Source organism: Scatophagus argus, chromosome 18 (genome assembly GCF_020382885.2).
Source record: "Scatophagus argus isolate fScaArg1 chromosome 18, fScaArg1.pri, whole genome shotgun sequence".
Lineage (NCBI taxonomy): Eukaryota > Metazoa > Chordata > Actinopteri > Scatophagidae > Scatophagus > Scatophagus argus.
In genome coordinates, this window is record NC_058510.1 from 19,223,322 (window position 1) to 19,244,244 (window position 20,923).

General features: G+C 40.2%; 1 protein-coding gene across 2 annotated transcripts in view; it reads right to left on the reverse strand.

The window, feature by feature from the left end:
* The window catches only part of plppr5b (phospholipid phosphatase related 5b), an 89,365-nt gene that overhangs the window by 18,094 nt on the left and 50,348 nt on the right, over positions 1-20,923 (reverse strand). For both annotated transcript variants that reach the window (XM_046371588.1, XM_046371587.1), the window contains 2 exons: positions 19,183-19,315; positions 3,963-4,213 (listed from right to left, as the gene is read on the reverse strand). In XM_046371588.1, the coding sequence (XP_046227544.1) occupies positions 3,963-4,213; positions 19,183-19,315 (384 nt within the window). The remainder of the gene's footprint in view (positions 1-3,962; positions 4,214-19,182; positions 19,316-20,923) is intronic.

Sequence of the window (20,923 nt, forward strand, 5' to 3'; positions counted from 1 at the left end):
AGAAGGACAGTGCCATTCTCTTGTGACTGCTAACAACTGCCACCTAACTTTCTTATCTAGTAAACATAGATGTGTTCTAAAGCAAGCCACAGTAATGAACCTAAGGGCTGAGTGACAGATAGCATCTAGAGGTTTAAGAGTGGAGGCAGGAGATTGCACCAAAATTGCATCACCATAGTCTATAACGGACAAAAAACTGACTGGACAGTTTGTTTTCTACAGTTCTGACTAATATATGTTTTATTTCCATTAAAAAATGTTTTTGCTTTTAAGGACTTGGTTCATTAATATGTTTGAAAGCACAGCTTATCATCCTGTCAGATACCAAGGTACTTATAAGAGGACATTCTTTCAATTAGTGTCCCACATGGAGTGGGTTAGTATTCTGTTCAGTCATTTTGTCAGTAGACAGCAGCATGAATTTTGTGTCATCTGACATCAAAATGCAAATTTTAAACCACCTGGGAAATTGAGGGAGCTCTTATACTTCATATGTCCATGCACAGATGAATAGTACCAACTAACAGTACTACATTCACACCTAATTCATTTATAAAGACTGTGTATGAAAGAGGTCCTACAATGGGACCCTGTGGCACACCTTTGTTAACTGGACTGACAGCCATCAGCCAGAACAATTTGTGTTCTTATTCTTGGATAAAAATGTTCTCACCTGTGTTATCTAGATTCTCTATAACTTTATCTAGTTGTGATAGCTTGGAAATTGGTCTGTAATTATTTAGTTCATTGTACTACTGACCTCCTTCATGTAAATGTAAGATGTAGGCTGTTTTTCCATGGTCAGGGATGCTCTCTAGTACCACAATCACATTAAAATTATATTTTAAGGATTCAGCTACACGTGGAGCTGCTCATAGTAAAGTGGACTTTTAATATCTAACGAACAGCTTGAAACACTTGAACACAATTCAACAACAAAGTTCTGTGTTTGTTTGCAACGAAAAGTTCAGTAAGAGTTTAAGCAGTGGGAGGAGATCCAGCATTTTCAAATATATAAGAAATAAAATGTTTATTAAATGCATCACATGCCGCATGCTCTTTCTAGCTCTTTCCAGCTACATCTGTGTTTTACATGGTAAAGCTGAAAGCCTTTTCTGCTGAGACTATTGTTGTCCCACAAATGATTATACTCAGCCTGGCTTGATTGTTGCTGATATCATACAAGCTGCACTCTTATTTTTTTTTTTCTTTTAATTACTTGTCTTTCAATTACTTGTGCATCAGTAACTAATAGTTACTAGTACTAATAGTTAGTAATTGACTTGAATTAATTTTTATTTCAACACAGCATGTCTAGTGTTATTTCTCCCTTACACATTTTTATCTCTTATCATAGCTTTACATTCAGTCAGGGAAATTTGCTTAGGATTTTCCTGCTAGCTCTTTGAATCTTCGGAGAAACAGAATCCGTGTCATCCTCAAATAAGCATATAGGAACTGATTGGTCAGTCTTGACCAGTGTTTTGTTTTGACACTGTTCATTGTTGAGAATGCCCATTCTAAACTGTAACAAAAGTCAAATTTGGTCTTGATTTCTTGAAGAGTGTGCTGCCTCTTTCCCTGGTAAGTCCAGGGAAAAGAGTATATTGTGCCTTATCAACAAACTTTAAACAAAAGAGGCCTACTCTTGTAACAACTTTGGCTTCTGGACTACATGCACAAAGCCTGAGAAACCATGGTTTGCCCGATTTGCTCAGCAGGTTAGGTGAGCTGCCTCAGATCTACAGCTTCCACCGGCTGAAATCCGCCAAGGCCAACTTTCCACCACAGCGTTACTGCCAGGGCTGCTTTGAGTAGGGTGGTGGTCATCAAGGTCATTTCAGGGTTAAGTTTGGGTTTTCAGTGTTGCAACACTGATTCACTTTTTAACAAGCAGATATCACCATAACTTACACCGAACCTGTTCTGGAGAAGGTTTTGATTGAGATAATAGAGGAAAACAGAAAAAAGCACCAGCACTTTTCTGGCAAATGTCTATATCTTTCATAGAAGATCCTGGAGCTCAGTGAGGGGATCATAAGAACTGTGAGAACTGTGAACTCTTCCTACAATAGAGACTGATACAGGCTACTTGTTGAGTCTAAAAGATAAGGAAGTACTGCCGTGAATTACGTTTTTATATTCATTTGTTATTGCTTTGATGTTGATTTGACATTACAGGGTTTGTAGGTGAAAACTGTAGAGTTCACATAAATAGAATACATTCAAGCACACCATTAAGTTAATTGAATACATAACTATAATTAGTCAGATCTACATGACTTACATGTGCATTAATGATAGAACAGTTATTAGCCTATTAATCATAGCCTATAAAATATGCTGTTCTGCTGCCAGCAGACTTGTGCTGCAAACACAACCTCTGTTACATGAACATACTCATGTCTGCCCTGAGAAATGCTGGGTTGACTTAAGTTGATAACCACCTTTGTGTGACTGCCAAATAACAGAAAGATATCCTGGGTATTTTTAACTTGCTTTCTACTACTGGCACCAGGTGCTCAAGAAGCTGGCAGAAGTGGTGGGGAGAAGTAAGCAAGAGCTCAACACACTAATGGGAACCCAACAGGGATTACCTCCAGCAGAAAAGTTGCACCGAAGCTGTCACCACCAGGGGCGGAGTAGAAAATGGAGATGGACCTGGGCAGGGAGTTCCATTTACCAGAAGAAATCAATAGCATTGCACTGTGGCCAAACATGCTGTGGGTTATAGCTGGACAAAAGCTGCTCCTGAATGAGCTCACAGTGCCATGGAAAAGTGCAGAAAAGGAAGATTGAGTGCAAGGCTCTGCCCAGTGGAGGTCGGATACTAGATGCTTTGTGGGCATTCAATGACACATCTACTCAAAAGCCTATGGCAATAGGGGAAAGGACTGCACAAGGCTGCCTGGGAGGTATTGCTAGGCAGAGGCAAAAAACACTTTGAGCTTTTTGCTGAGCCGGGATCTAGCGACTTCTGAAACTGTTTACTCTGTAGGATGTCAGGGAGACATCCCAGTTCTCTGACCCACAACCAGGAGATGTTCTGGTATGAAAACATGACAAAAGCTGTTGATCCTATAACTAAACAAAGAGGCACCAGCAAAAGTGCTCCAGCCTAGAAACGAGCAGGATTAATATCGACCTGCACAAACCAAACTATTACCACCCAAATTTAATCAAAAGTGCTGCTTTTGTTTTTGATGATACTGCGATTTCAGATTTTCCTCAGTGTATTTGTGACTTTGTAATTATTTTTGTCTCAATACATTCATCCATTTTTTATCACTTATCCAGGGCTAGGTTGTGGTGGCAGCAGACTAAGAAAGGTATGAGACTCAAAGAATATGATAAGATAACATAAATATACTTAGACTGTGGGTGTAGTATATAGGAAGTTCCACCCATCAAGCTAATACTTCACATAAATTAGCAGTTTCTGATCCTTTGTGCTGGCTTCTTTATTGATATATCTTAACAACGTTTGCCACTGGTTTTCCATAACTTGTAGAATAATAAATACAGTCTACCACTGATTTTAACCTCCAACATCTAACTAACATTTGGTGATCACAGCTTCAGCAAAGTGCAAAATCACTTACACAGGTCAAGATTAGGGCTTGTCTTCTTCCCATGAAACCCATACAACCAATCACAGATAGACTCCAAACATCTTTGAACTCTCTTCCAGACTTGCAGATTAATGTGTGACACACATGATTGCATAAATGGTATTTACTAGATGGGCTTGATAGACTCAAGTTCAAACAAACCAGAATTACTATGTAAAATGTGCTACCTACAGCTATGAGTATGACAAGAGCAGAAAATATAAATGTTCAGAAATTCACACTTTGAAAATGAGAACTAATATTTTTTGGTGAATTCATTTACAAATGGGAATGAAGGGCTTTTTTCTACAGTATTTTACCTATAGTAAATGGAGGAGAAGAGTAACTCACAGCTAGATAGAGTGCAGCATAGACACTGAGTGCGGCCTCCTTGGACGGGAAAGTTTTGCGGGCCCGCAGGATGTCGTCCTGGTTTCCTGTGCAGGCCTCCTGGTGACTGATGTAGCGCAAGGCCTGCTGGCAGCCCAGTGCTGTGTAGTTTGGTTTACAGACTGTCAGGAAGTAAGGTGCCAGGTTCCCTGTCACTACCTGGCCTGCATTGACAAATATGTCAACGGTGAAGAGGCCAAAGGTGTAGACTCCTGCAAAGAATAAAGAGGAAGGTAAGAGGGAGCACACATAGGACAGAAGGAACTGCTATCAGCAAAAGCACTGGCCAAACTGAGAGGTGGATGACTGTTGGAATGTGTCTTGGAGGAACTAACACATCCTCTAATACCTTTATATCAGGGAACATGAGGAGGGAGGGTTCAAAAAGGCAAAGAGTCTGCAAAAACTTCTTCCTCTCCCCTCCTCTCCCCTCATCAGATCAACATATAATTCATTATTTTATGTCACTAACTGTGTGTCCAGTTCTCCTCGTAGTTTTGTGTCTCTCCCTCCCTTTCTTTCTCTCTCTGTATCTTTCTGCAGGTCTCTCTCCATCCAGATCTACATGTTGAACTGCATCCGGCCCTCTGACAAACCCAGTGTCTACTATCAACATCTGCCCATTTTGTTCTTCTATGTGGTGCTATTATAACTAATTTAAACAACATATCAGCTAAAAAACAAATACATACAACACATAGTCTTCAGAATTCCAATTATAACAACCTGTCATGTTTGTCCTTTGTAATTTATGATGGTCATTGCATGTATGTTTCTCTCTCTCTCTCTCTTTCATCCTCTCTGTCCTGTCTACCTCTTCTTCCCCCCTCTTCACCCAGCCGACTATCAGCAGGATGGTTCTCCCTTGTGAGGCGGGTCCTGCTCAAGGTTTCTTCCTGTTAAAAGGGAGTTTTTCCTTGCCACTGTCTTCTTGCTCAGGGGTTCAGGCTCTGTGTGTCTGTAAAGCATCTAGAGACAATTTTGATTGTATAAGGTGCTATATAAATAAATTAATTGAAATTGAAATTGAAATTGAATTGAAAAAAATCATTCAACTACTTCAAAGGGTCTAACACGATGGAGCATATGACCAATTTAAGGTATGAAGAAAACAAACACTGCATTTCATTTTGCAACACCTGGTTACACAATACAATGTAAGTTGTAGCCCAAATGCTTAGACCATAATACTACTTTCTACATGGGCTTGGGAGCACTTTGTAAACACAGTTTTTTTTGCATGTAATTATATTCTGTTTTTGATTAAGTTTTACACAGTGTCCTAATTTTTTGAATTTGAGGTTGTACCTGTTTTTTACGTACATCTGCAGCCTACTTTCTAATGTCAACATAATATTTTTCAACATTTCTGTGTCATCACTATTTAAAGTGAGCATTGTGTCTTTATCCACTTTATCCACTCATAAATATGTGATACAGTAATATTATTTTCAATTGTTGCTGCTCAGTGAGTTTATTACATTATTCTGTTATACCTGTGTTATATTTGTTAATGAAAGAAAACTATGTGTAGACAATTTATTTTTCACAAGAAGTAGAAATACGACAACAAAAATTTATTACATTTCTCATTCTGAGTTAAAGCAAACTTATAATGAATAATGGACACTGAAACAAATTCTTATTCATCAATCTGCATGCATCTACAGAGTGACACACTGTAACACAAAATGAGTGATTCATGAAACTGTTTCCTCCACAGCCTAAAAAACATCTCTCATTCGAAAGATTATTTATCTGTTGCACTACTCTTGCATTCAGTGGTGTTCTGCCTCTGTCAGTAGTGTTATCTGATGATCTTGGAAGAGACACATTTCATCAACAGTCCTCAACAGCCCTGATATCATAGTAAGGTCCTTTCAGACAGCAAAGGGCTACAGCTACTTTACAGTCAGTGTTCTGTACTTCTGAATCAATGGCAGCAGGGTGTACCTCCATAATCAGCTCAGACAGATGTGTGAAATAGCTGTGCACATTCATGAGGATGGCAGCCGTCGCCGCTCTGCTTGCTGCTGTCAAGGCCCTGCTGCATTCGGCGCCTCATCTGCTATCATGTTTACATTGTATGGGAACACTGGAGACAGGTTCAGCAAGAACTTACGATCTGACACTCCTTTACAGAGACTGCATATCGTTGTGTTCTGTAGGCAGTAATATTCACACAACGCTCATATAAGGATCACCACAGCCGGTTTGCTTTGTTGTTTTACTGTTTCATCTTGCAAAGTTATATTATGCTCTTGAAAAATAATGCAGAAGCATGACAGAAACGTCTGAGTCAGTGTGTCCTCGCTCTGTAGCTCTCTGTCTCCTCTCCCTAATTTCCTAAAAAAAAGTGTGTTGAGACGCTAGCAGAGTGCTTGGTAAAACAACAAGGGTGGGACATAAATCATTCAACCAACTTGTGTTCGCAGTGTGAATGATTTCCTTCTAACACCAGACATAGAATGTTCATCCCGTTGCAGATATGTGCTGCTCCTTACACCATGTGACATTGCATAAAACAGGTCTGCACACAGACACAAAGTGTAACAATCACCCAGGTGCCACTGTCCAATTCATTCTGCTCTGAACCTAAGCAGCAAGGCTTTATGTCTCAGTGATGAAGGGGCTTTAACAGAAATAACTGCTTCCATCCTACGAGAGCCCAGCCCTCTGTCACACTAAATTACCAACAGGCGCTTAGTCAGATGACTCTCTCTCTCTCTCTCTCTCTCACACACACACACACACACTGAGAGAGGTGTTCCACCACAAACACACATACACATCCAGGTTGCATTATTCGCTGTGGCAGCTTTTCCAATCACTGTCAGGTGTTTGTGCTTCTGCAAAGTAATTCAAATTCAGCCAGAAGACATTCATGAAAAGTTGTTGTTTTTAAATGTTCCTGTCTAACTCTTTGCTTTTTCTGTCTCATTCCTCATCAGCCACACCGAGCAGCGGCGTGAGGCTCCAGATGCTGACAGGTCCATTTCCTAACAAGCATCAAATGGGTTTTGTCAAGCGTCGTGTGACTCACTCACTGAGCATTAGCTGCACAGCACATCGGTCTCACTGTGTCCCACTTTCTCCGACACAAACGTGGAAATGTGGGTGCTCTGTGTTTTACGGACGACTTACACTAAGTAGCTAATCGCCCCTCTCTCATCCTGTCTGGCTTTGGGAACACAGAGGGACAACCAAAATTGCTTATTAGGGCATAAATCTAATTCAGTTTTTCCCTGCTTTAAACAATGACATGATCTGCTGCATAGACACTGTGTAGTCACACATGTGCACTCTGAGTCTGTGCAAACCAACTGTGCATGTCTTGGGTGTATGTGATACTCCTGCTTTAGTGCTTTAGTGTGTGTGTGTGGATGCGTATTCCTGTAGCTGTGGGGACAAAAATCTGTTTACACAGTCACAGAGGAGGACCTGCCTTGTAAGTCCCCACAACATAAATCATTAAATATTAGGGTGAAGAGTTGCTTTAAGGTGAGTTTGAGGTTAGGGTTAGGTTAAGGTAAGGGTTAGGATTAGGCAAGTCCTGTTTATGGTTATGGTTAAGTGGTGGTTAAGCCTCCAGGAAATGAATGTAAATCTATGTAATGTCCTCAAAAGTGATGGATAGAAGACTCTCAAGACTCTCTCACTCAGTGTGTGTGTTCAAGGGTGAGTTTGGCTGAAGCAGTGCACTTCTTCTTTGATCTGGTGCCAGCTTCTCTACAATGCAGCAGTATGATGCACCACCCAGTCATTCTCAAAGTTACACTTTCCAGTACTTCCCGTGTGCACACAAACACTTTGACACACTGTCATGATGGGACTGAGCTCAGTGTCACAGGACTTGGGGGGTGGGGTGGGGGGGTTCTTCTTGTCTCAGTCACTTTGCCAGGTTTGGTACCATTATGTCAGGGCGGCTTCCTCCCACAATCCCAAAAACATGCACATTAGGTTAATTGGCTACTCTACATGTCCCTAGGTGTGAGTGTGAGAGTGTGTGGTTGTTTGTCTTTGTGTGTCAGCCCTGCGATTGACTGGCGACCAGTCCAGGGTGAACCCCGCCTCTCGCCCGTAGTCAGCTGGGATAGGCTCCAGCTCCCCCGCGACCCTGACGGATAAGCAGTATAGAAAATGGATGGATGGATGGTACCATTATGTCTGGACAGAGACCAGAAACCAAAACCACACTCTGCTCATGAGCAATGCTACAGCCAGTGACGACGCACAGAGCTTTACAGGGACTCCTTTAGCGCTTTTGTCAAATGAGTGATAGTCAGTTTGGTGCTGAAATCACATCTGATGATAAATACAGCTAAATGAAACAATGCTTAATGAAAAACTACACTGAGTCAAATAAAAACCATTTCCCATCTACCTGTCAAGTGAAGTTTAGATAATGGGTACAGTTCTGATGAACCTCTCTAACTGCAACAATGCAATATCCTTCTTGTATCGGAATGGAACATCTGAAAGGTTCGATCATTCATACTGAATTATTAAATTATAAAATATTTGACTTACTGAGTCTGTTTCTACATTTCTCTTTCTCGCAGCTCTAAGAGTTCCGGCTGTAAACCTTTCGATTTTAAATACATAACATCTCACATACAAGAAGGGAAATGTTGCATTCAGATTTTTAACATGGATTAGCTTTGTTTGAACTAAACTAATAAACTAAATTAAGAGGGAATACAGATACCAGCCCTGTGTCCTAGAAATCACATTTACACACAACTAATTTAATTCAGCAAATAAGTTTGTATTTGCTGAATTAAAGCTTGGAAAATGCCCTAAGGGTGATGTCACAGCCAGCCTTTCTCATTCAAATGAACGTATATGTTTAGTTCAGCTTATTTAGGCAGGTTTGCAAGCTGTTCACCAAACTGATTATTATTACTATTAAATCCTGCTGCAAGAGGGTTCCAGTTTCGAATCCCAGTCTGGGCCCTTCTATGTGGAGTTTGCATGTTCTTCCTGTGCCTGCGTGGGTTTTCTCCGGGTACTCCGGCTTCCTCCCACAATACCAAAAACATGCACATTAGGTTAATTGGCTACTCTACATTGCTCCTAGGTGAGAGTGTGAGAGTGTGTGGTTGTCTGTCTTTGTGTGTTAGATTGACTGGCGACCAGTCCAGGGTGAACCCCGCCTCTCGCCCCTTGTCAGCTGCGATAGGCTTCAGCCCAACCCTGACAGTTAAGCGGTATAGAAAATGGATGGATGGAAATCCAGCTGCTAATCATAGGGACTATCAATGAATATAAGCAATCTATACTTTGAAAGTGGGGTAACCATGGCAACATAGCATGTAAGCGTGGAGATCCGTGACAAATCGCATCAGAACTGAACAGTCTTTTTGTGTGTCTTAGAAGCACTGCCAAACCAGCAGGTGATGCAGAAAACATCATGTTGTGGATGTTGAAGGATAACAATTTCATTAAGCAATGTTGTCTTCAGTATCAGTTGGATCAGTCCATGGCTCCCCATACATAAAGGCGGGGTTAGATAATTGAAGCTTTATAAAACCAGTTCACATTTCCTTTGTTTTAGAGGCTTTTAGAAGAATGTCTGACTTCTCATACCGTCTTGAGAAATAGGCAAGCTGGATTCTACAGCTAGGAAGATCAACAATTCATGAAAGGCCAGCTTCAAGTTAATTTTTTTTTTTTTTTTTTGGCAAGTATATTTATTAAAATTGTGGGTGGTGAGTAAGTCTTTACAATAGTTAAAGGTCTATCAGGTTCTGTGTTTGTGAAATTATTCATCTCTTCACACGACATTCAAAGCATATCATAACCATGTCATTGTCTAGGATGAAAGATTCGGGCCCTTTGGGGGCCCAACAGCAATGAGCACATTGTTTTGGCGAGTACTATTGTGGATGTTTTCCATCAAGAACTTTGTGGAGGATCAAGGACTTTGTGAAGAATAAGAGAGGACCTAAAAACGTCAGTGAAGCTGGTGCTAGCTCTTCAGAACAGTGTTTTAAAATTCTTTTGTGATATTATTCAGGACTTTTCATGGGTTACAGCTTTGGATATTTATAATGGATATTTTCTCCTTTGTTCCAGACTAAAGCTAAAGAACATGCGAAAGATCTCCTTTCAAAACTTCAGACTTCAAACTTTGTTTTGTCAATATATTTTTTTACATAAGCCGAATTTCATCCACTGATTGAACACACACATGCAACATGCAGTGAAACACACGGGTGCCCTGGGAGCAACTGGGGGTTAAGTGCCTTGCTCAAGACCTGCATTATTTTAGTTTATGTTATGTTTCTAAATCAAATAAACAACAAATCACCACACAGCAAACTTGGGGCCATGAGGATGAACCATAAGGTTCATAAAAAACACTGCTATAATTTTAAAATGTTCTGACTGGCTGCACGTATTGCCAGATTGCACACATTTTCATTAACTTTTTTTTTTCAAATATTTTATCTCGAAAGCAAATGAAATCACAGACAGTCTAAAATCTCAGAGGATTTAGGCTCTTTTTAATTTTCATCATTGCTCTCTTTCGTAGCGTGCCACTATATTTGTCTTTACAGCAGCACCACTGTGAGAAAAGCCATTTTCCTCTTTTACAATTCAAACTGCTCATAAGCTTCGCCAGTGGGAATCAATACAGCAATTAGCCTTTCAGTAGTGATATGAAGGAATCAGCAGCGGCCCCAGAACGTAGCATCATACAACAGGCAGCAAAAACAAAATGCAGACAGGAATGGCACCAACATTCAGAAGTAAGATGAACATGTTTCAGTCAGAATAAAAAACCAAGAAAAACCACAGTACAATCAATCATTATTTTGGCGTTTCTTTTAATCTACACACAACTGCAGTTTCAAAACTTCACACGTGAGGATCGGTTTGCTTATAGCGAGCTGAAGATTTGTCCTAATAACAAAACAGAAAAAAAGTGCAGGTGTGGAGTGTGACTGATTGGGTCCACTGATCAATATAAAATGAAATCTTGCCCTTTCATTATGGACATGTCTTTGGTATTCCTTTTGATTATCCAGTTTAGATTACCTCAACAGATATCATATTTTCAGTGTTAAGATTTATTTTAGTACATATGCAATATATGCACTTTGAAAATATTTGTGTTCAGTGCATCAATAGCTACACAAAATATTTTATTTAACCAAATACATATTTATATATAAACTGTGAAAATGTATTTTGTATGTAATATATTTAATAAAACATCATACGGGATGTAATAGTGTTCAAGCAAAGAGAAGCATGAGAAGACTGCTGAGTAACTGATTGCTTGATGTCCCTCAGTATGCACATGTGTTTATTGCTAATAACTCAGTTTTATTCCTTGTGTCAGAAAAAAACAAAAGTTTTGGATACAGAGTATCAATAATTGACGTACTGTAACTTATTACGTCACAGAGTAACTGATGAAGGTGATGTGGATGAACAAATGATTAGGAAAACCATGCAGGTCACAACCACAAACTCTTGCTCAAAGTACAAAAAGAACAGCAATGAGCATGAAACAGCAAGAAGAAGGAAGAAAAACACACAGAGGAGGTTGAGGTTTTCCACTTTAAGAGCTCATTTTTCGAACACGTTCTCCCTGCACAGAACAACCTTGGGAGGGAGGTCGAATGCAACCAGAGGAAGAGGGACGGATGTTTCTGTGTTGACTGAAATCAGACTGTCAGAGCAGAGCTGTGCTGCATTCAGCAGCCACAACATCAGCAACACTGCAGTCCCTGGAGATGCTGCTCTTACTGACAGAGGAGTGCGACATAGATTATAAAACGTTCATGCTGAAAGGAAGGGAAGGGACAGAGAGAGAGAGAGAGAGGAAGGTATGGCAGCTCTGTGGTACTGTTTAGGCTATGGACGACAGCTCATTCTTAAATGTTCCACTGCATGCACAGGCTGTTTGTTGTGTGTATTTACAACATGGCCTTCTGCTGAGTCATATATAAATCAGCATTTCAGATACCTGTGGCGTGCTTTGGCATCCTCGTAACACATGCAGCTACAACGATCAGTCAGTCTTTCCATTATGATGAAGGTCTGGCCTAGGCTAGCCCCTGGTTATGCTGCTGTAGGCTTCGACCCCTTCTCTCAACTTGTTTTACAGCTAATCTACAGCAGTAAACAATAATCTTTCGCACAGTGTGTTAGTTTGGAGAACCACAAGGGGAAAGCACAACTTACCATCTTTCACAGCTTACTCATTGTTGCGCAGCATCAACAATGAATAGGTGAAATAATATCATCTTTTTACATTTCTCACTTTCAACACTATCTGCTCGTCACAGCTGAGGTTAGTGACGGAACACGAAACAATAATTTCAGATATGTGACGACTCAAACATCAGATTCAGGTTCAAGTTTCAGGCTCAAGTTTCACTGTCAATTAGAGGAACATCCACTGTTGATGCTGCGGAGCAATGAGGAAGATGTGAAAGACGGTAAGCTCTGATTGGTTGGGGTCTCATCATAGTCACAGAAATGGCTCGATGGTCTCCCAATCCAAATAAAATGACTTAAAAATATGGAAGTGGTAGCTTGTGAAAACTGGGGAATGACTTTTGTGAGGGTGTACAGCTAGGATCTTGTGTTGAAAAGAGCCTTATAAGGTGCACAAACTGTGTAAAACAGCAGTGCTTGTTCACCCAAAGGCCTGGGCTCACATCTGCTACGAGGTCTTGTTTACATAATGTCACTGGAAGAGGGGCTGTGCATGAACTTTCTAAATCTAAAGTTCAACAAGCAAAGCCTTATAATGCATGAAGGTAAAAAAAAAAACAAAAAAACACACTGCTGAAGTTGAGTATGAGAGAGTACCACGACCCTCGGCTGTGTTCTATATTTAATCTTTCCCAAACAGCATGGCCCTGTGAGTCATCATGCAAAGCAATGCCAGGCATGAGTGAAAGGAGTGGGCTTTGGAGCAGGGAGACGGCCGGGCTCACATGTCGCTGTGCTGCTCTCCAGCAGATGCAAATTCAAGCAACGAGCACGTGCAAGCATAGATACTGATGCACATGAATACACATACTTTGGGCACACACATGTTATACATACGAACAGCCCAGCACGCACATGGAATGAGTCACGTATGAACTGGCACACTGTGGCAAAGAGAGCCAAGAAAAACACAAAAGAGAGGATCTGGGAGCATCTACGCTGAAAGAGTTCTGCTTCTGCATAACAGCTGCAGGATACAGAAGCACATTCTGGGTGAAACAGCAAAGAGCTTCTCACTGATCCTCATGCTGCTTTGTACTTCTACTACATTTGAGAAGGACCTGGATTTCACATCGATATTGTACACGGAAAAACATGATAAGAATATTCAGTGGATCATGGGATTCCCAACATGTTTGGCTTGTCCTTATCTTGCCACATATTTCAGATGAGATGTTAGCAGTTCCAGCACAGAGACACAAATGATTACAAATGATTTTATTACAATAAGTAAAGGCCCCAGAACATAACCCACATGGAAAGAAAATATATGAACATATGTTTTTTTTCTATGCCACATACATTTTCCAATATATATATGTATAGCATATGTAAATATATGTGTGTAAATATGGATATATATGTACATATAGTTGTAAGACATATATGTAGGGGGCCAATTTCGAATATGTGCACAAATGTTGAAAAATATATGAGGCATAGATAAAAAAATATATATGATCATATATTTTCTTTCCACGTGGGATCATTTTGACACCAAAGCCGACTGTTTGAGGAGAATCTCAGCAACTTCTCGACGCAGTGTAATGTGCCTTTAAATCATAAAACTATTTAGAAACAACACTGTTAACAGCTAACAGCTCTGTGAGGCACAGCAGTGCTTTAAGCAGTGCTTCCTCAGTCTTACACTACCATTTCCCTATTGAAGGGCACAACACTTTCACTGAGCAGATAACAAAATCAGGATGCATTCTGGGGCATGTAGTTTACATGAAAAATAAATCAGAGCAAATCTTGAACCTTATTTGTACATAGCATGAAAGTTTTTTATTCTAGGCTAAATTTCACACCTGTAGTTAAGGGTTAGGGTAGATCTTGTGAGTAAAATGAATGAACAACTCATGAAAACAACCCTCCTTTCAGTTTGAGATGGGCAGATATTAGTATGTATGAAACCCAGCTGTTCACTTTACCATCTGTCTTCCCATCTGTTTGGTTGTGAAATGTCATCTTCACTGAATTTGTCGCTATACAGTATAATTCATCTGTGGCAAGCGGAGATCTTGAGCCATTCTTTATCATTGTATTCCTTTGTTTTGGAAGCACCATTTGGCTGCTGGATATTGTGTAAAATGTGTTATGGTGGACAGAAGAATCCCAGTTGAGCGTAGGGAAGTGGCTCTCTGTCTGTAGCTGCTCAACCACCAAAATTATCCGTATCCACATCTGTAGTCGGAATAGATGGGGCTTGAACTAGCACTGTGTGAGGTTAACCAAAAGTTGTTCATTTCCTTATTAACGCATTTAATTTAGATTACACTCATGCTCATACATTCACTCATTCACACACACATTTATACACGGGTAGCAAAGAATACAATGCAAGTTGCCATCTGTTAATCAGGAGTGACAAGCATTCACACAAACACTAGCACCCTGATGGATCAGCCATGGACCAATTTGGCATTCACTATCTTGCCCATGGACACTATGATATGTAGACTGCAGACTCCAGGGACTGAACCACCAACTTTCTGAGTGGATGACTGCTCCACGTTCTGAGCCACTCACTCAATCCTAAACCAAATTTCATAGATAATGTTTATGAGTTGGTCCATACGCTTTGACAGACACATAAGGTAATAACTCAACTTAAGAGCCTGTGGGAGATTTGCGAGCAACATTTCCAATGACATCCACTGACAAGGAGCACTGAAGCTGCCGAAACATGGTGAAAATTAACTTACAATGGTTATAATGGCACAATCATCAGTCGTTAAATGCATCTTTCATGATCTAGTTTGTAAATTCCAGTGACCAGCCTGACTGTTCCACCTTTGTCTTTTACTTCACCATGTGCTTTCTATGGTCCTACTGGAAGATGTTGTCAAAGATATTAAACTAGCTGAGGGGAAATTCTTAAACATTTTATTTTGTCTTGACCGAATACGGAGCTCTTGCCTTATCAGTACTGTACCAACTATCCTCACCTACAACTCACTACATAAGATATAGCTAACAATTGATTTTTGATGCCCATTTTTTGAACCATTCAGGGCAGACCAATCACTGTAGATCTCCAACTCTAAAACCTATAGCTATAGCTGCAAGGCTGATAGAGAGAGAGAGGCAGGTGTGCCTCACAACAGAGCTCAGTAATGCATGGAGACCCAACTGCAATACAGCACAGCAGAGTTTCATTCATTCATTGGACTCTCTCGCTGTTACCAATAGCCATGGATCAAATGCACCATAAAACACACAGACAGATACGCTGTATGTAATAGGATTTCAAGACTGTGTATGTTAAATAGTGTTTTGGAATCTAGGGTAACTGCTGTTACTAATGCAGCTGTAAAGAGGCACTGGCAGCTCACCACAAACCCATTAGCTGGTGTTGGTACATGAAAGAAAAGCAAATGCTGCACCTCTTATGCAGTTTGCTTCAGTGAGCTGTAAGCATTTAGTTAAAGGGCATAGACACTTTTATGTACCCATCGCCATAACATTAAAAGAAAACTGCCTACATCTCTCAAGCACTGCATGTAGTACAAAGTCTCTTAGTTGAAATATGTGCCTCAGATGGGAAAGGTGCCGTGGTCCATTAGCACCTTTCTCTACAATTACTTTTAAATGAAAATTCAGATTTAAAGCTTGTGTCTTATTTTTGTATTTTTGCCCATAATTCCTGTCAACTAATAACATTTTGCTGATAACATTTTACTCACAAGACCAACAGCCACAAGCAAGCTAATCGTTTATCTGCATTATCTAAACCACTTTATTTGAATGTCAAACTGAAAGAGAGTACACTTGAAATGTTACTTAATGAAATTGCGTGCATCTAGATAAAGTCTGGTCATTTAGGTTTGTTAGACACAAATCTCACAATTGTTTATTGCACAGTTTCTTCTTAACAAAAGAGAGTTATAACTCAGCTCCATAAATATGCATTCTGAATAAGGAAGTTACTAAGCATACAGTATAAAGCTGACTGACTGACACTATTTCAATTTCAATTTTTAATTTATTTATATAGCACCTTATACAATCAAAATTGTCTCTAGATGCTTTACAGAGACCCAGAGCCTGAACCCCCGAGCGAGCAGACAGTGGCAAGGAAAAACTCCCTTTTAACAGGAAGAAACCTTGAGCAGGACCCGGCTCACAAGGGAGAACCATCCTGCTGATAGTCGGCTGGGTGAAGGGGGGGAAGAAGAGGTAGACAAAAAAAAAAAAACAAGAGAGAGCTTGTGGCTAATCCAAATGTATTGTTATGACCCTGAGTCATATCTTATGGTAAGTTCTATGTGCTGTTCTCCCTCCCTGCCCGCTAGTGATGTTGTCATTCTTTTTATGCTCTTCTGGCCCTGTTCGGAGTAATGGGAAGCGACTGCATCAGTTCAGGTTTCTCTTTGCGTCGGTTCCCAACCTGACCATGCTGATGAAGTTTTTATGTTATGCTCAGCTTTCTTCTAGGCTGGGCATAACAGTATGAAATTAGCTCAGGAGGCCACAGTAGTTTATCAGCTAGTTCTGTGAGCAGTTGCCACAACACCAAGCTGGCTTGTAAGCTAACTCTCCCACACTTTCCTGATTTCAGAATTGTGCAGAAGCAAATAAGCACATGCTTGTTTATGACAAACAGCAGCAAGTGAAATGAGGTTCATTAGAATCAAGGTGGAGCATTAGTGGAGCATCTTTTGTTGTATTAGCTGTTTACTGTTTTTTTTTCTTTTGCTCAGAAAAAGCAATAAAATATAATTATTGTGACCATTTAATTCTTAATTTAAAAACTGTTCCTGTTTGTGTTGCAGGGTAAAGCAAAACTAGACCAGCATATTTTTCCTCAGTGAATGTTCCCCAGTGCAGGGACTGAGATTCTTACTGTGGTGCACTATTACTGCTGAACAAATACAAGATGCAAAGGAAACTCAACAGCTGAAGCCATTTGTCCTCCGTCTTCAGGAGAAGATCATGTTACCAAAGAGTCATCACAGCGCTCTTAAAAGTGACATCAATTAACACTAAGACATAAGCCTTATTCAGTTATAACACTACCAGTGTATAATACATGATAACTAATGCCAATGGGTCTCTAGGGAATGAAAAGAGCTTTAGCCTGGGATGAGAGTCCTGTTAACATTAATGAACACCGTGAATGGCATGCTGGATGTGTAAATGCAAGGGTAAAGCTAGGCCACCAAGTGGATTCCCCCAGGGATCTAGGTAATAATCCTCTTCTGCAGCCTTATCTCCTGCTCTCACTTAAGCATGTGAGGACAAGTGGAGGCCAACACTATGCTGCAATATGTGTGCTTGACGAAACTCAGACTGTGTGTATCTGCATGTGTGTTTCATTAGAAAGCAGTCTAAGGAATAGAAATTTTAAAAAAATCTAAATAAGACTAAATTCATGAATGTGACAAGTTATCTTAAATCCCTCACACATGCAACTAAAGACAAAATCTGGCTGTGGAGTGGCTCTTACCTAAGGCGCATTGTTTTGCACAATGCAAAGAGGCAATAAATCAAGAATATATTTAATAGAGTGGGAAATGCTAAGTAAGTAAGTAAATGTAATCAATAATGGTGCATTTAAGCATCCTTGAAAAATTTTCTAAAGTTAACTGGAGGTCTGAGTTCAAGTAGCTTGTTTTGTTTTGTTTTTGTTTTAAATTTCGAAAAGTTGGGAACACAGGTCCATGTTTGAGGAGGTTGTGTGACCACACTTTCCACAACAGAGAAATCAGATAAAAAAGATCCTTTGTGGAGTTTTGTGAGGCATTAATGAGGTCATTACTGGCTGAACAGTCAATGTGACTATGATAACAGCTGATGAAGATGACTAGATGATTCTGGTGCTCTAAGAGAGAGCTGATCTAACTTGTGCTGCTATGTAAACGATAGTTAATGTTTGTCAGAAGCCAACTAGCTAATGAAAGTTTTCTTCCAGCTCTTATCAGTTTTTCAATGCTGTATAATAGCTGACGAGAACCAATTAATTGGAACTGGAGAACCAATTAATTCAAAAGCCCACTTGAAGAGCACACCATCTATCCAGTTACCAGATACCATCGTTCCAGTCATCCTGCGCTGCCACCTAATCTGAGTGGTGGTGGTTGTGGGTGTCTGGTAACAGAATAGGTGGTTTACAGTTTGGGTTTTAAATAAAGCAGCTCTCCATAAAAATGGGGACACAAATTGACCACAAGCAGCAGATGCCAATTTATAAAAAGGGACACATTCCCATTTCCGGTGAGGGCGCAAAACAAAAATAACGGTGTCTGAGCACTGACTTGTTGTCGAAGCGCATTAGGTCAATACCATAAAATGTTGCAAGGGTTGGCCCTTGACTGGCGACCAGTCCAGGGTGAACCCCGCCTCTCGCCCGTAGTCAGCTGGGATAGGCTCCAGCCCCCTCGCGACCCTGACGGATAAGCGGTATAGAAAATGGATGGATGGATGTTGCAAGGGTGACATGCACACTGGCATCACAACCCATCACACCTGTATCCAATTTAGAGAGGCCAATTTTGGGAGGACAGCTGTGTGGAAAATGCTCCACATCTCATTCTGTTTTCCACAGGAGATGGACGGTTGTGTCTATGATCATAACCATTCACAAAAAATGCTGCAGTGAAACTTAACTGTACATGTAAAAGCACAGAGTAGTAAAAATGATGTAAACATTTGAGGTTGTTTGACCCTAATCATAACTTTGTTGCTAACGGTATGAACATAAAGAAGCCAGGAGCTGTTACTTTTTCTACCATAACATGCCCTACTCTACAGTACTTTGCAAGGGCATTGTGGCTGCATGGTTTAAAGAAATCAAAGGAGCCAAAGCATTTTTTTTTCTCTCCTACAGCAGTATGCAACCAGATCTTTCCCCAGCGCTTGACACAGCACTGTAGAGAAAGCTTTGGCTACGGGAGACTAGGGTTTGCAGTGATGAAAAGCTAAACACAAGCTTGAGACTTACCAAGGAAGCGGAAGGTCCTGCGCACTAACGGGTTGAGGTAACAGCAGTCCCCAGTGGCCACTGTCTTCTCTGAACGGTCGAACTCTTTGGACGTGTACTGGACCAGGAACAGCACAGTCTCTGTTATTGTGATCTGATAAGAAAAAAAAAAAAGGCCAGATATACAGTGAGGAAAAAGAATTCAGAGGAACTAAGTAAAGGTTTATTTGTAAGTTGGAGCCGCCGTTGTTAGCAGCGCTGTTTTCTCACACTCTGTCACACAGCCCTGAGCTTGTGTGACTGTTTTTTCAGTGGGCTCCATCTGTGCAGACACAGCTGTGGAATACGCAGGAACATATGGGAGAGAGGAAGTCAGTGTACTGTAAGAGAAGGAGCAGAGGTGTGCGTGTCTATGTATGTAGGTTGACTTTTTTTTTTGAATAATAATCTGAGCTGAAGGTGACATCTCTGTAATATTATTTTTTTTTTTTCTGAAGGTTAAATAATGAGTAATGAGTAGCAGCTATCTTACTAGTTTCAAATGCAGTAAATGGAACCTATGGAGTAAGAGGTTTATGTTAACTGCATCTGTGTAGAGGGAACCGGAAAACAAAGATTCATGTTTTCAATCATGAAGATATTCTCATGATTGTGCATTTCTACTGCAGTAACTTATTTCCTTTATTCAGTTCTGCCTGAACGTTATATGTAAGGTCTGTATGTCTTTGTATTCTGGCAATATTAAGCAATACCTTTTATGTTGTGTGGAGGACTCCTGCATGTTGCAACCCACACTGATGAATTCTATGTTTACCACAATCTTTAATAATTGTAAAAAATAAACATCAGCACTTCGATACATGAGTCCCGAAGGATTATCTGTATGAGCTTTTAAACCTTCATCCATGTATTTGTGTGTATCTATGTCAATATGTGACAGCTGCTGTGCTTTGCTGCCAGCAGCTCCACAGTTTGCCAACCTCACTACACCAGCTATACTGTTCTCCATCACACTGCACCCACCAGCGACCTCAGACATAACGACAACCACAGGTACAACATTTCCTGCAATGCCAGCGGCTTCAAGATCAAAACTAGTCATTATTAAAAGAGCATATACTGATGCAGGCAAACCAGCTCTTTAGGCAACTTCTGCTGGCTCCTGAAGAGTCACCATCCCTCAAATATCTTTGTTTCATCGATGTAACTACTTGTAATATTTCAATTTTTTATTCAATTTCAATTTCAATTTATTTATTTATATATCACCTTATACAATCAAAATTGTCTCTAGATGCTTTACAGAGACCCAGAGCCTGAACCCCCGAGCAAGCAGACAGTGGCAAGGAAAAACTCCCTAATATTTACATCCAGCAGCCACTGAAAGCCCAGAAAGCATCTTCATGTTATACACAATAACTCATTATCAACTGTATTAAATTGGGCTTTCATAATATATAAGTTAGAAATGTTTTCACTAAAATGTCAGTTTATTCATTCCTGTGGCTTGTTGGACATTACCTTAAGTATAACTCAGAGCTTGCAGGGATAGCTGCCTTTTCAGACAAAATAAAATGAAATATTCGAATAAAATGACCAGGTGTTCAATGACTTCCGCAAAGACAGCAGAATACAACTCCACCTGGAGTGGATTCATTTTAAACAAGAGAGAGGGCAGCACACAATTAAAACGCAAGAATAAATATAAAGGAATACCAAAAGCAAGAAACTTCAAATACTGATCAACACTGAAAACAGCAGG